Source organism: Pan paniscus, chromosome 12 (genome assembly GCF_029289425.2).
Source record: "Pan paniscus chromosome 12, NHGRI_mPanPan1-v2.0_pri, whole genome shotgun sequence".
In the NCBI taxonomy this organism is placed as follows: Eukaryota; Metazoa; Chordata; class Mammalia; order Primates; family Hominidae; genus Pan; species Pan paniscus.
The window spans coordinates 89,581,263-89,598,481 of record NC_073261.2 but is presented as its reverse complement, the minus strand read 5'-3'; the positions used below and the strand labels follow the sequence as shown (position 1 = coordinate 89,598,481).

The following is a 17,219-nucleotide window of genomic DNA, read 5'->3' as shown; positions in this document are numbered from 1 at the left end:
AAGTGCTATAATTGACTCTAACAAATGATTAACCATGTACTGGTCAAAAATTTCACTGAAGAAGTATTCCAATCGTGAAAATCTATATACATCTAAATCATATCAGTTTATGTCTCTCTAAAATGTAATTTATTTAAAAAAACAAGAAAAAACATATGATTATGCTGTGGCTTTTTCTCAGGCTGTGTTAATCAATAAATACTAATTTGAAGAGACAATGCAAATATAGTATTTAAATTCAGGATTGATTTTTTAAATAAGTATTTAAAAATATACATTAATCATAATTACTTTTATGTCATGCTGAATTTTCAGCTAATATAAATATTTGATTGTTTTAAGAGACAGGGTCTCAGTATGTCACCCAGGCTGGAGTGCAGTAGCTATTCACTGACTCAATCACCACGCACTACAGTCTCAAACTCCTGAACTGCGGCTGAGCGCAGTGGTTCATGCCTGTAATCCCAGTACTTTGGGAGGCCGACGCAGTTGGATCACTTGAGCCCAGGAGTTTGAGATAAGCCTGAACAACATGGCAAAACCATGTCTCTACAAAAAGCATACAAAAAGTTATCTGGGCATGGTGGCATGTGCCTATAGTCCTAGCTACTCAGGAGGCTGAGGTGGAAGTATCACCTGAGCCTGAGAAGTCAAGGTTGTGGTGAGCTGTGATTGAGCCACTGCACTCTAACCTGAGTGACAGAGTGACAGCCTGTCTCCAAAAACAAACAAACAAAAAACAAAACAAACCTCCTGGGCTCAAGTGTCCTCCCACCTCAGCCTCCCAAGGAACCACCAGGCTCAGCTTAAATATGTACTTTAAAATCAATTTCCACATACAAGCATTTTACACATTTATAAACAGATAAATCAGACCTTGTGTCTAAAAGAAAGAACTGTATTTATATACCATAAGATTACACTGCAAAAGACTAAAAATAACCTAAATATTCAAAAGGAAAAGTTTCATATCAAGTCTACAATATAATATACAATCTTAAAATTATCATTATGAAAATCATTTGTATGATTTTAAGAACACAAAATAGAATTATTATACATGATGTAGAATAATGCATATTTTTATATAGGTATATTCTATACCTGTATAAAAAGTATATACATGTGAGGCCAGGCATGGTGGCTCATGCCTGTAATCCCAGCACTTTGGGAGCCCAAGATGGGCAGATCACTTGAGGTCAGGAATTCGAGGCCAGCCTGGCCAACATGGCAAAACCCCATCTCTACTAAAAATACAAAAAAATTAGCTAGGCTTGGTGGCAGGTGCCTGTAATCTCAGCTACTCAGGAGGCTAAGGCAAGAGAATCACTTGAACCTGGGAGGTGGAGGTTGTAGTGAGCCAAGGTCATGCCACTGCACTCCAGCCTGGGCGATAGAGCGAGACTCCATCTCAAAAAACAAAAAAAAAAAGTATATACATGTGAACCAAGACTGAAAGGGAACAAGTTAAAATAGCAGAATATGTGACTAGACTTTTAGGTGACTTTATCCCCTTTTTCAATTATCATTAATAAATTGCTTAAATACTTATATGAGTTTCAAAGTAAACATTTACTACCAATCTACAGACTGTTAATTTTTCCAATGTTGGAGTGGTATATATAGGGACATGGGCATCAGTGGAGCCAGCGGATATTTTAAACCAGAATTTAGAGTTGGTTTTTAAGTGTATGCACCTTCTCAAGTCTTGAAGATTGAAGTTGGAATCAAACTCCCTTGAATGTAAGGAAGCTTGCATTTGGGGAAAACTATGCAGATCAAACATCTGCAGAATAAAGTTCTCTCTGATAGGAGAGGCCTTTCTAATGAAAGAATTTAAAGATATACATCCAAGTGCATTTTGTGCTCCAGAGTATCTTAAATACTTACCTTCATCTGTCCTATTAATTTCATGTTCAGGAAGCCTGGAGCTGCTGGGTCTGGAAGGTGAACCCACAGATGGCTGCAATGAAGGAAGTTCATCAACATCTCTCAAATTAGCAAGCATATCTTGTAGTTTTGACCTATTGGGCCCTAGCCAAAAAAAGGGGGGGTGGGAGGAGACAAAAAAGAGAAAAGACAATTATCCAACTGCATCAAAATGGTATTGTAAGCCTTATTTTCCATCTGTCAATATTTACCTTTAAAAATATTCTACTAGATTAATAAGAATTATTTTCAAGTTTTCAAATTACTGTAAAAGTTTATTTCTTGAAAAGAATTATACTTTTTAAATTAAGCAAATGGGATATCACTATTTACATAAAAAAGAATGCTCGTGTCCAGTTAGACCAAGAAAAATAACATTCTTTAACCACTGAATATTGCTCTAAATGCAGCCAGATACGGATTGTGAGCCTACTGTGCACTGAATTAAACAGTAACATCCCTGTTTGTTTAAATTAAGTTGCATTAATTGCCTTACATCCTGAAGCTATGGTACCCGAGGTGAAGTCTCATGCCCTACCGATTACTTACCTAAACTTTGATTCTTCATTCTCCCACATCCCTGTTTTGACTGTTTTATATAGGATAGAGGCTGAAACAGATCTTCAGTAGTTTTTCCTGTTATAAGTTTAATTAAGAATGGGAAAATCTTACCCAAAGTCTGTTACGGTTTGTTCCTATACCAGCAAAGAATACAACTATTTTTAAGCAATTTTAACTAATGCCTAGAAATGTATTTCAAGATGGTATGATTGGAGTACAGGATTTGACTGGAAATATCTCTACTAGACCACATTGAAAAGACTCAAACTTTTCCAATGAGTACCAGTTCAATTAAAAAAAAAAATTTATGGTTGTTTATAAGTCAATGCTTTATATATCAATTCAAAGCATGGCTTCAGTTCTATTTTTATCCTAAGTCTTTACTTGTTCCTAGATTGCTATTTTATCAAGATAACATGAACTGAAGACATTAAACAAAATGTGCTGAAATGTGTAGTCCCTCTCTCTTCAATGAAAGATGTTAAAATTTCTCCCTTACAGTGTCATTTTTCTTCACCATACTAAAAAAAACCATGTGCTAGATGTCTGAACACATTTTAATCCCCCGATTTAAGAAATCCAATTGCTTCTATTAGTAGGAATATTGTTCCAGTCAAATGGTGCAGTTTCAGTTAAATTCCAACTACAGCAATGCCTTGATATTTGACAAGAACTGAATAATCAATGGAAAAGTAGATGGATTGTGCCTAAGTCCTGGTTACCTTTCCAACTAAAGGATCTTTTATATTTCAAGACATTCATTTTTGTAGCATAATGACCTAAAGAAATATATCAATATTAAGTTAATCTGGAAATTATTTCTCACATATGACATTCAAATTTTCCTCAAAATTTCAGTTTAACTGTTTTTTTGTCACGACTCTCAAAAGCCAAGACAAATCATCTCCCTATGCTTGTTAAGATTAAATTGTCTATCAGTAAGTATATTGGGCGAAAAGGTATGAAATGTGCTTATGTTTTAATATTAATCTTTCTCATTCTGATTTAATCTATATTGAGATAGCATTACAACATCATCTCTCATTATGTAATGGTTTAACATCAATAACAGACACTGACTTTTTATCAAATCAAGCTAAACGCTTGTAATTTCTAAAATATTTTAAATAAAGGTTTAAATGCTTTTAAGTAATAAAGTTTAAAAGAATGTCCTAACAGGAATGACTGGTCTTTAATAAGCTTTAGCATCACTACAGAGAGAGAAAAAGAAAAAGCATACCTTTCCAGTCTTTCGCAACTTTAAAATACATTTCTCGCTAAGTTAGCTTTTAATCTCACTTTATACTACCTTAACATCTCAAATAATCAAATTCCTATTACCATAAAAGGGAGGCCCATATTGTCAATGAGGGTAGAAACACAAGGAGGTAATTTAGCCTTGTTCCCCTAAGAAGATGATTTAAGACTGTTTTCAGGAATGGTTTGCAAGGTTTTGTATTTCCATTTTACATTCTTAACTAGATCCATTGCTAAACAATTTGCATAATGAAATAATTAAACATATATGATTCACAGGGCTAGAAATTTCCTTTTGGATTTTGTTTTTGATGTGGCACATATTAAAAAGGAAAAAAGGTCATTGGTAATAATGTTATAAATAAAATTGGCCAAAAATGTTTAAATAGAAAATAAATATTTTTAGAAGTTATGTATTTGACTCTGTGCCCTGTATAGCATATAGTGGTATGAGCAAATGAATTGCATGTTATGAACACATAGAATATTCAGGGGTAGAAATTAACTTTCTGTCACCAATGTCTAAAATTATAAGCAATAATTTTGGTGGATTGCCAGAGGGTCACACTAAATGAGTTATAAATTGTCACTGAAAAAGAAAAACATTGTTATAATTAAGCACAGGTACTTTTAAAAATCAAATTATCACTGTGTTTGAATACATAGCCCAACACTCATGAGGCTCTGGATTTATTATTGGGATATAGTATACATGATTCCATAAGTACATGTGGGTTGTTTTCTTTTAAGTTCATAATTAAATAGCTAATCATTTAATTTCAACCCCTGAGAGCAGGTGAAAAGGAAAGAGGTCAGGAGCAGAAATGAAAAAGAGTAAGTAGTTTTAGGAAAACATTGAAAAAAAAACTGGGGGATGTAAAGAGGCAAGATTTATGATTTACAGATACAATGTTTTCCACTTACTCTTCACCCCCTTTTTCCCCTTTCTCTCCTTTTTGTATTGTTCCTTGAGTTTGGTAATTACTCCCTGGTCCACATTCCAGGCTTCAGGCATGAGACACTGGTCTTCCTTTTCTAAACAGAGTGAAACAAATGAAACAGCCTTTTTCAATAAAATATTGAACACTCTGAGTCAGTATGTCTGAATGACATAACAACCACTTTCTTTATAGTATCACTAACTTAAAAAAAGTCAGTTTATTCATTTTATATATATAAGTCACACAAAAAAATATAATCACTAAGAAGAAATGATCAGTGCAATTTCCTAGAATCAGTTTCTCTTGAAAGACACACACACACACACACACACACACACACACACACACACGGAAGATTTTAGTGATTTTTAGTAAATTAAGCCCAAACACTTTACAATCAAGAACTTCTTGGCCAGGTGGGGTGGCTCACGCCTATAATTCCAGCACTTTAGGAGGCTGAGGCGGGTGGATCACATGAGGTCAGGAGTTCAAGACCAGCCTGACCAACAGGTGAAACCCCATTTCTAGTAAAATAAATAAATAAATAAATACAAAATTAGCCGGGCATGGTACCTCATGCCTGTAATCCCAGGTACTTGGGAGGCTGAAGCAGGAGACTCGCCTGAACCCGGGAGGCGGAGGTTGCAATGAGCCGAGATTGTGCCATTGCACTCCCGCCTGGGCAACAAGAGCAAAACTCTGTCTCAAAAAAAAAAAAAACAACAAAAAACAGAACTTCTCGTTTTCAGAATTCCTCTAGGACTAACACAAAAAGACTTTGTATTAATTTATGTGATGAGAGAAAATTATTATTTAGGGATTGTACAAAATAAACGCCAACGATCTTTTAAAGAATTTTATATTTTTGCCATGTGTTCATTAATAAGTGATAATTTTTATTTTACAGGCTTAATACATAGCATTTGTTAAAATTTATTAATCAACCTTCATTTAAAATTTACATCTTAAATGATGTTAGTTTATAAATTCTTAAAACAGGAAACTGAGTTTCTAGTAGTAAAGAAAATCAATAATCAATTGTCACTATTTCAAGAGAAGAAAATTTAAAGACTATGTTATGTATTTATATTTACTATAAAACAATGTAAATACTATATAATGCTATGTAAATGTTAACTCAGAATGCTAGCTTAAACCCAAGACTGATACATCCAACTGTTCATTCTACATTTCCATTAGGAAGTCTAACAGATACCTCCAAGCAAACATACAAAACCAAACACCCAACCTCTCTCCCCATCCAATCTGTTCCATCCAAAGGGTTCCCCACCTTATTTGACGACAATTCCATACGTGCACTTGTTAAGAGCAAAACCCATTCTTTCCCACTCCACATTAAATATATCAGGGAAAACTATTTTCTCTACCTTCACAAATATTCAGAATCTGGCTTCTCAGCACATCTACTACTACTCTGATCACTATGATCTCTTGCTAGGATTACTGCAATAATTGTTCTCCCTTCCCCAAGTCTATTGTCAACACTGGTTTCCCTGTGTAGCCAGAGATGGTTTAAAATAAAAGATCGTGTCACCCTTCTTGCTCAAATCCCTCCCATGGCTCCCCATCTCACCACTGGTCTACATGGCCCAACATGATCTGGTCATTTCTTACTACATTCTCCCTAGAATCACTCTGCTCTAGCCACTCTGGCTCCCTTAAATTTCTCAGGCATGCCAGGGATGCTGCTACCATCTTAAGGCATTTGCGCTGGCTTTCTTCTTCCTGAACACTTCTTCCCCAGATGGCCAATTCCCTCATCACGTCTTTTACTCAGTTGTAACCTTCTCAATGGGGCTTATCGTGGCCACTATATTTTATGGGTTTTTAATTTATATGTGTGTGTGTGTGTGTGTGTGTGTGTGTGTGTGTGCACGTGCATTTATTTACTTATCCATTTATTTTTGAGGCAGAATCTCATTCTATCAAACCAGCTGGGGTGCACTGTCACAATCTCAACTCACTGCAGCCTTGACCTCCTGGGCTGAAGCGATCCTCCCACCTCTGCGCCGCAAGTAGCTGGGACAACAGGTGTGTACCACCATGCCCGGCTAATTTTTAAAAAATTTTTTGTAGAGATGAGGTCTCACTATGTTGCCCAGGCTGGTCTCAAACTCCTGGGCTCAAGCAATCTTCCCACCTCAGCCTCCCAAAGTGCTGGGATCACAGGCATGAGCCACTGCACCCAGCTAACCACTCTATTTTGAATTGTAACCTGCCTTCTCTACCCCACACTGACACCAGCTCTCTCTATCTCCCTTACTCTGTACTTTTTCTACTTTCCATAGCATTTATCACCTTCTGACATACTATATCCTCTTAGTTGAATGTAAGCACCAGAAGAATGAGGATCTTCACCTAGAAAACCCAGCAAATAGAAAGCACTTGATCAATATTTGTTGAATGAATGATCCGAGTAAACCAAAGTGAATCATAATAAACAGAAATCTGTTTTTAATAATTTGAGTTTCAATCCAGTTTAGAAAACTGTTTCCTGGGCCTCTGAATATAATACTATTAAAAATCATTTTAAACAACATTTTTATATACTTAACTATAATCTATCAATAGGAGAAACATTCTTTATTTTCCCAGAAAGACATAACAATTAAAAATGTTAATTTTCATCAATCAGGTCTTAATAATAAATTAAACTACATGGCTTTTGGGTCCCCAGAATGTCTTCAGGTTTTTGAAGTTAAAATGTAGCCTTATAATCTTACTAGACTCATAAAAACAATAGCAATCATGGAAGATGTATGGTAAAATCTTTTTGCTTGCCAGAATCTAACCAGATTCTCAACCTAAGCATATTCCTCTTTTTTTTGGGGGGGGGGTGGTGGGGGAGTAGAGTAGAAGAGAGATGGAGAGAACCCTTAAAATGGCTTAAATGTTCACTCAATTAGACAAGATTTGCAATCTAGTTTTGTTAATTTGTTAAAAGTGAACCCTTTGAATCTGAATTATAAAATCCTAAAACATACAGGTCAAACTACTGGTAAAGAAACCTCCAGGAAACCGAAAGATTCCATTTACTCATGCTCACTAACAGAACTATCCAGCACACTACTAAAGAAGGAGACAACTCAGTTGCGAGAACAGTCAAGCATGTGACTCATATAATAGGCTAGGTAAAATGTACACACATGTATCATATAATACACTGAGCTATGACTCATACGTTGAAGTAAAGGAAGTTACACAAGGAACAGTGCAGCTGTCCTCGGAGAAAAACCAATCTCCGGCACCCTTACAATATGATTCACAATTAAAATGACCAACTATATCTATGCAGATGTGTGATTCCTCAGAGAAAGACCTCAGTGTGGCACAGTAGATGCAGCTATGTTGGTGGACTTGCCTAAAATATAAGTAACTTGATACACAAGCTCAGTAGGGAATAAGACAGAATAAAGGCCTGTTTCACTTTAACATCTCCTTGGTTTCCAGACTTGTTTTCTTGAAAGAAAAGCGAGTCACTAGGTACCCACTGTATTCTTCAATGACTAAATAAGTATCTTTTATTTACTACAAAAAAAGGAAAAGAAGTGCCACTGGTACCATGACAGAGTCCCTGAAGGTAATGGCAAATTAACATGGTTTAAGCAAAAGTAAAGGCATATGAAAATTTTATTGTGTGCTATGGTTATAAAGTTACTATCGTCAATATTATCACTGCACCAGAAAACTTTTTTTTTTTTTTTTTTGAGACAGAGTCTCGCTCTGTCGCCCAGACTGGAGTGCAATGGCGTCATCTTGGCTCACTGCAACCTCTGCCTCCCAGGTTCAAGTGATTCTCCTACCTCAGCCTCCCGAGTAGCTGGGATTTCAGGCACCCGCCCCAATGCCCAGCTAATTTTCATATTTTTAGTGGAGATGGGGTTTCACCAGGTTGGCCAGGCTAGTCTCAAACTCCTGACCTCAGGTGATCCACCCGCCTTGGCCTCCCAAAGTGCTGGGATTACAGGCGTGAGCCACTGCACCTGGCCCAGAAAACTATTTTTTAATGATTCTTGGGCAAATGAACCTACCAATCATTCTAGAAAGTAATTTTCAACTGAACACTAAGGGCAAGAAGAAGTCAGCTGGACTTAGAAGTATAATCAGTTTCTTCCTCTCATAGGAAGCTCCAACATAAAAGCAAAATAATACACTACAGGTGACTATCCCTTACCCAAAATGCTTGGGACTAGAAGTATTTCGGATTTCAAATTATTTTGGATTTTGGAATATTTGTACTATACTGGTTCAGCACCCCCCAATCCAAAAATCCAAAACCCAAAATGCTCCAATACGTATTTTCTTTAAATATCATGTCAGTGCTCAAAAAGTTTCAGAATTTGGAGCATTTCAGATTTCGAATTTCACATCAGGGATAGACAGACAGCCTTACTTAAGTAACTTACTTTAACACCTCAACAAGAAGAGTCATTAAAAGATTCAACAAATGGGACAGGCCTGGTGGCTCATACCTGTAATCCCAGCGCTTTGGGAGGCCAAGGCAGGCAGATCATTTGAGGTCAGGAGTTCAAGACCAGCCTGACCAACATGGTGAAACCCTGTCTCTACCAAAATACAAAAAATAGCCGGGCGTGGTGGCAGGCGCCTGTAATCCCAGCTACTCTGGAGGCTGAGGCAGGGGAACTGCTTGAATCCAGAAGGCGGAGATTTCAGTGAGCCAAGATTGCACCACTGCACTCTAGCCTGGGCAACAGAGTGAGACTCTGTCAAAAAAAAAAAAAAAAAAAGATTCAACAAATGCCCTTATTATAATGGTTTCTGATAAGTAAGGCGGGGTTGAAGTCTACTTTGAATGCAAGGCAGAAAAATTAGCAACATAACATAATATCTCTTGTAGACCTTGTGCCACTGGGATTGTTCAATATTTACAGAGGAAGAACATTTCCTTGAGGTAAGCACAAATTAGTTTTATTGTAAAATGTTTCAGATGGAAAAAAAGTTTACAAAAAATCTATTTTTGTCTGTTAAAAACATTAGGAAACCTTTTCCTTGAACTTATCTAGGAGAGTTTTCTTATCAGTCACTACATATAATGACCAAGCAATCATGAAGGAGAAAAAAGTTCAACAGAATTTTTAAATGAATGAGAGAAGGAAAAGGTATCTTACTTTTTTTCATTTTGGCTTTAGAACTCTTTTATTTTTCCTTCAGAGAAGAAATATACCAAAAAAATAGGGATTTAATTAGTATTTCTAATGTGTGTAACTAAAAATGTAAAAAAAGTTCTTCATTTTAAGTAAAACACACCAAGTAACATTTAGACAGAATTAATACCTGTGTTCCAGTCTTACAGGCTGTGTTCTAGTTCTTGAAGGTATATTAGAATCTGTATTTATCCTAAGTAAATTAACATAGAAACAGAAAACCAAATACTACATGTTCTCACTTATAACTGGGAGCTAAATAGTAGGTACTTAGGGACATAAAGATGGCAACAAAGACACCTGGGACTACTAGAGGCAGGAGGCAGGGAGGGCAGTAAGGGCTGAAAAACCAACTGATGAGTAAGGGTACTATGCTCAGTACATGGGTGACAGTATCATTTATACCCTCAACTGCATCATCACGCAATATACCCAAGTAACAAACCTGCAAATGTACTCCCAAAACTGAAAGTTGAAAAAGAAAAAAACAAACAAAAAACAAAAAAAACACTATTTATAAATAGGGTAATCTGTATAATTTGGGACATGTATCTTTTTTATTGAGAAGAACACTCAATATTGAAAAGATAACAATTAGCTGCAAATTATTTACATATATATGAAACTAAAATCTAATCTTCAGTTATTCACACAACATGAAGAAATAATTTTAAAATTCATATGGAGAATTCAAGTTCAAACATCATGAAAGGCTGGACCCAAACCAACAGATCCCTATCCTCTTCTGGGAAGAACATAATATAAAACCTAACTTTAAAAAAGTAAATACAAGGCTGGGAGCAGTGGCTCATGCTTGATATCCCAGCACCTTGGAAGGCCGAGGCGGGCAGATCACCTGATGTCAGGAATTCGAGACCAGCCTGGCCAACATGGTGAAACCCTGTTACTACTAAAAATACAAAAATTAGCCAGGCCTGGTGGCGCACACCTGTAGTCCCAGCTACTCAGGAGGCTGAGGCATGAGAACTGCTGGAACCCGGGAACTGGAAGTTGCAGTGAGCCAGGATCACGCCACTGCACTCAAGCCTGGGTGACAGAGTGAGACTCGGTATCAAAAAGCCACTGCACTCCAGCCCGGGTGACAGAGTGAGACTCGGTATGAAAAAAAAAAAAGTAAATATACTGCTGAGCTAGAAAGAAAAACAATGAAAACTTTCAGGTGCCAGTAATAAAGCATAAACATAGCAGATCCTGCTGCTGCAACTCAGTCCTGGCTATAAGCCTTAATGCCTGTATAAAAAGTCAATATACAACTCTAAGTAAGATTTCTTTATATATGTTACAGACAATTAAAAATGTAATTTCAGTATGGCACTGCTTTCAATAGCAAAAAAAAACCCTAAGAGTACTTTTAACGATTTATGCACAACATTTTTACAGGAAAAATTAAATGACCTTTTTTTATGAGATGGATTTTCCCCAAAATACTTGTTTTAACTCTTATTAGATGTTTAAAATATTTGATTTTTTAGAACATTTTGAGAAGAAAAATTCTATGCCTTTTACGAACTGTCAAATCTTAAACTACGATAAATGACTGACTACAATTTTTAAACTCATACTTCTTTTTGCATGGAAGATGTCAGCAATGAGATCTCCAAAAATCCTCTAACTAAAGTCTCATAATCAATTTCCACAAAAATCTAGATTTGCAAGTTCCACTGTCTAAACAGAAAACAGAGAATATTCTATATAGTAATTCAAATTCTTTTCATACTGTATTGTTGTTGTTCTTTTTTCTTTTTAAATGAGGTAGTTATACAATGTTCCTTAAACTTACACACACATTCACCCTGGATAAAGGGTGCTAGTAGTAATAAGTTCACAGAATGCTCAATATTTCAACATTATAGTTAAGATGTTGCCCTCCTGGTAAAATATTAATTTCTTTTATTTACTTAACATCTCTGGTTGGATCCAGTATGCTTCCTTACCCCAGTCTGTTCCATCACCTGCACTTCTAGATTCATTGTCTCCTTCCTCTGATGTAACCAAGAAGTCAAACTCCTTTAGAGCTTCTTTTGTATCTCGATCTTCACCGCTGTCAGGCAATGCTTTTTTCCTAACAATCTAATGAAAAAACATGCTAAATTAAATAAAGGAGACAGTTTCCCTTTACCACTGAATAAGAAAATTCAATTATTTTCTTCAGAAAGTATACCTTTGTTGTGTTAAATAACTGTACTACCTAACTCAGTGAAAATCACATAGTTTTAAAAAAGATGTACATTATAAATTTTAAAGCAGTAATTTAAACTTTGCTCAACGGTATTATGGCTTGTTTTAAGTAAACTAACGGAACCACATACTGAAATATAAGACATGTACTGAAACGACAGATATATGATTTACAAGGTTCCCATAATTATTTCTACTGTCCTAACCTTGCATCAGTTTTCTCTAGTAGCTCTCCATGTATTTATTTTTTTCCCTAAAATGTTGATCTTTCAGAGTGCATCTAACTTAGATTTAACAACAAATTGGTAAAGGCTGCTATGGTTCATTTCTCTATATTTAGAAATAACTCTGGAATCACAAATCCAATTGAAGGGCTAAAACTTAAGCTGAATACATGCAGGGACAATTTTTGTGATCTACATGCCTAAGCTCTTTATGAACTGTCTCCATCTCAGTCACCTTTACCAACATGGGCCTAAAGAAATTAGGATGCTAGGTTTGCATTTTCTTTGAATAAAATTTCAATATCTCAGTTTCTCTAGACTTCAGCTTCCTCACTTCATGCAAAACAGAAATAACATGATAGGATCAAATGTTATCGCTGGGCTATTGTGAGTGGCTTAAAATTATAAAAGTTTTACAGACAGACCAATAGGATAGACTAGAGAGTTGAGAAGTAGACCCCAAAGATGACAAACACGTGACTTGTATGGCCCTGTTCCCATGCTGTTAATTGGTATCATTCATCAATCACAGCATTCTTCTTCAAAAACAAGATACAGCCTCAGAAATCCTTCTCAGTACAGCACTCCAAGAAGCCACTACCAACAGAACAAAGGTGGCATCATAAACAACTCCTATCTAGCGTTAACTGTCCTGGTACATATAAAAACTGTATAGGAGTGGCCAGGCGCGGTGGCTCATGCCTGTAATCCTAATCCCAGCACTTTGGGAGGCCGAGGTGGGTGGATCAAGAGGTCAGGAGATCGAGACCATCCTGGCTAACACGGTGAAACCCCGTCTCTACTAAAAAGACAAAAAAATTAGCCAGGCATGGTGGCAGGCACCTGTAGTCCCAGCTACTCAGGAGGCTGAGGCAGAAGAATGGCGTGAACCTGGGAGGCGGAGCTTGCAGTGAGCCAAGATCGCGCCACTGCACTCCAGCCTGGGCAACAGAGCAAGACTCTGTCTTAAAAAAAAAAAAAAAAAAAACACACAATTGGATAGGAGAAATCAAAGGATTATTTAATGATGCTAGAATAATTTGTTTAACTATTTGGGATATTTTCCTAAAATCAAGAAATACTTCTATGCTTACAGCACCTCCCAATCTACCATCTAGCAAATCTATTAGACAAACAAAAAACGCAAGATCAGTGTGGCAGACTGGGAACAGAAAACCCGTGCTGAATGTGTATTCTTTTATAAATACAAACCATATTCTAATAATCTATTCTAATTTTCCCTAGGTAGCCAGACTAAGGTAGAAAGGTGTATCTGGGCCAGGTACGGTGGCTCACGCCTGTAATCCCAGCACTTTGGGAGGCCGAGATGGGTGGATCACGAGGTCAGGAGGTGGAGACCATCCTGCCTAACATGGTAAAAACCCTGTCCCTACTAAAAATACAAAAAAAAAAAAAAAAAAAAATTAGCCAGGCATGGTGGTGGGCACCTGTAGTCCCAGCTACTCAGGAGGCTGAGGCAGGAGAATGGCGTGAACCCAGGAGGCGGAGCTTGCAGTGAGCTGAGATCACGCCACTGCGTCCCAGCCTGGGTGACAGTGCGAGACTCCATCTCAAAAAAAAGAAAAAAGAAAAAAACCAGGTGTATCTGAAGAGTTATGCCAACAGGACACCCCAATTCTCAGAGTTCCACATATAAATATATTGCCTAATCTACCTTCTTTTACCCTAGAGGCTTAATCCCTCCATCTTCTAGACTCTGATGAGTTGCCAGCTGTAATTCAGAGGGACCACCACCAACATCTTACAGAGTCCTTGTTCTCACTGCCTGACAAAAAGAGCAGGCAAAATCCATAAGAAGCATGTGGAAACCCAAATTCCAAGTATGAATATATTTTCAACATTAAATATTAGGTATTAAGTAATAAAAGCAACTCTTGGGGGGAAAAACTTGTTTCTAGTCTCATCACCTCAGTATACCCTTACAAAGAATAAAGATAAATGACATTTATTACTGTCATTGCAGATTACTATTTACTAAGTATCTCACTTTAAATAAATAAACCAAAAGTCCTCTGTTTTTAATGTTTAGGTACAGAAGAAAAATGAATTGTGTTTACCACTGGAGAACAGGATTAGAATCGGAAGAGGCAGAGTTTGTAATAATAAGGATGTATTACTTTTCTTCCTGACATAGAAGGTTCCACTCCACTTCTACCTTCAATGAGCTTATAAATCAATTTAGGAAATTAAGAGAAAACCAAAGAAGTTATGGGTTGCACAGGATGCCTAAGTAGATTAGAAAAATGCATAAACTGTCACTTCAAAAACCATTAGGAGGGCCATGACACAAAGGGACGTGGGATTCTTTACACTGTGGCTAAAAAAAATAGTTAATAGCTCTTAGTTCCATTCTTTTTCCTCCTAAAGTTCCTGAATGTGGAGACTAAATGCTGCTGCAGAAGTTAGGCTTCACACAGTTTGAAACTGATCACTTTTTACATGCATGTATAATCTCAGGGTTGTTATTACACTTAACTGGTGATGACGAGAATACTGATAATAATGATGGCAAAGAAAAATAAGGGCCAAGTGCAGTGACTCACACCTGTAATCCCTGCACTTTGGGAGGCCAAGGCAGGCGGACCGCCTGAGGTCAGGAGTTCGAGATCAGCCTGACCAACATGGAGAAACCCTGTCTCTACTAAAAATACAACATCAGCCGGGTGTGGTGGCGCATGCTTGTAATCCCAGCTACTCGGGAGGCTGAGACAGGAGAATTGCTTGAACCCAGGAGGCGGAGGTTGCAGTCAGCTGAGATTGCACCACTGCACTCCAGCCTGGGCAACAAGAGTGAAACTACGTCTCAAAAAAAAAAAGAAAAATAAAATAAAATAACATTTTTAAAACTTGTTCTACTTGACATTTTAATAGGATAACTTTCAGCTTTTCCTATAGAATGCAGTAAGTTATGCTTATTCACTGCTACACAGAATTAGGTTGTTAAAAGTCCTTTTCGGCATATAGCTATTTGAGTGTAGCTGTGAAAATTAATGTAATATAATGTGAAAAATAAGCAAAACTGTTAAAACCAGTGATTTGCTTAGAAATATTTTTTTCCAAAAAAACTAAAAAAAAAAAAATTTTTTTTTTTTTTTTGAGACAGAGTCTCGCTCTGTCACCCAGGCTGGAGTGCAGTGGCGCAATCTCACTGCAAGCTCTGCCTCCTGGGTTCACGCCATTCTCCTGCCTCAGCCTCCTGAGTAGCTGGGACTACAGGCACTCGCCACGATACCCAGCTAATTTTTTTTGGATTTTTAGTAGAGACAGGGTTTCACCGTGTTAGCCAGGATGGTCTCGATCTCCTGACCTAGTGATCCATCCGTCTCGGCCTCCCAAAGTGCTGGGATTACAGGTGTGAGCCACCGTACCCAGCCAAAACTAAAAAAATTTTTGAGTGCAGTAGCATGATCATGGCTCACTGCAACATCAAATTCCTGGGCTCAAGCGATCCTCCTTCCTCAGCCTCCCATGCAGTTGGAACTACAGGTGTGTGCCATCACACATGGCTAATTTAAAAAAATTTTTTTTTTAGATATGGGGTCTTGCTATGTTGCCTAGGCTGGTCCCAAACTCCTGGCCTCAAGTGATCCTCCCACTTCAGCCTCCTGAGTAGCTGGGGTTACAGGCACAAGCCACTGCACGCAGCACAGAACTGCTATGATCTGCACTAATTAGAAGACAGTATATTTATTATGTTGTTTACTTAAAAAGACAACAGTCTATGGTTTAGGAATTTCTAGTAAGATCATAGGTAACAGTTTTAATAATTAGTTTATAAATATTTTAAATATTTAAATTGATATCACTAACAGAAACACAGCATCATGATTCAAGGCATTATTTAATATTGAGTTATGAATAAAGTATTTTGATGCAAAAATAATATCTCAATGCCAGCATCCCACAGAAATCACAAGGGACTACACAATTTCCAGATGATCAGGACACAGAAAAAGCGTCATAGAAATTTAGGCTGTTCCTTTTACTATGGTAAATTAAGACACACGCTATTACTACTTGTTTGGATAAGAAAAATTGGAAGTTACTACTTGAATTTCAAATAATTTCCATGGCAGGGCTTTACCAGTAGAGTACTATTGAATAGTCGTGATGGAAAACAATAATCTGGTAGTAATAATTTGAGTCTCTGATGGAGCCCGAGAAGCAGAAGGCATAAAACACACAGAGGTTACACTTAGAAAGCACTTTATAGTTAAACAGATCATTTTCGCACATAGTGTCTCTTTGTTCCTCACAAAATCCTCCAAGGTTAAGATGGCTATTTATAACAATCTTCATTTTACAAATGAAAAAACTAAGCCTGAAGCATTAAGAAACACAAATAGTGGCAGAACTGGAGCTTAAACCCAAGTCTTTTAGTTAGAGGTCCAATCTGCTTTCTATTACTTTACTTTCCTCCTCTCTATTCATAAATTAATGTGAAAGAGAAAATGCAAACATTTTCCTAGACAAAGTGAAACATGTCCTCATATCTTACTTTAAAAAGAAGGAAAATGAGTAGGAGGAAGAAGGAAGAAGAGAGAGAAGGGAGAAGGGGAAGAGGGGAGAAAAGCGAAGAGAGAGGAAAAGGGGGAAAGAGGGAAGAAGAGAAGAAAATGGAGAAGGGAAGAGAAAGAAGTGGCTACTTCAAGACATCTCTCATTCCAAGAAACTGCCATGGGAAAGTCAATAAGCTTATAAACATCTGAACAAAACTTGAGAAGAACGCTAAACAATTTTGAAGAACTCTAATGGAAGAGTTCTGAAAGTTTGCCTACCAAAACAATCCTGACAAGAGACAAAAACTGCATGTATTAGAGCTGATGCTAGCTGCCATCAGGCACCATGATGTGTCTGTCAATTCTATTCTCTTGTAACAACCAATAACCCTGCATTGTTAT

The 17,219-nt window shown here is 37.1% G+C and overlaps 1 protein-coding gene across 2 annotated transcripts in view; it reads right to left on the bottom strand.

The window, feature by feature from the left end:
* STRN (striatin) overlaps positions 1–17,219 on the bottom strand; it is a 122,629-nt gene that overhangs the window by 38,222 nt on the left and 67,188 nt on the right. Inside the window, exons 7-10 of one of the 2 annotated variants that reach the window (XM_063594629.1) lie at positions 11,830–11,965; positions 4,672–4,782; positions 2,479–2,565; positions 1,891–2,034 (exon numbers count right to left, since the gene is read on the bottom strand). In XM_063594629.1, coding sequence (XP_063450699.1) covers positions 1,891–2,034; positions 2,479–2,565; positions 4,672–4,782; positions 11,830–11,965 — 478 coding nt within the window. The remainder of the gene's footprint in view (positions 1–1,890; positions 2,035–2,478; positions 2,566–4,671; positions 4,783–11,829; positions 11,966–17,219) is intronic. The other variant, XM_034952935.3, reaches the window with a different exon arrangement.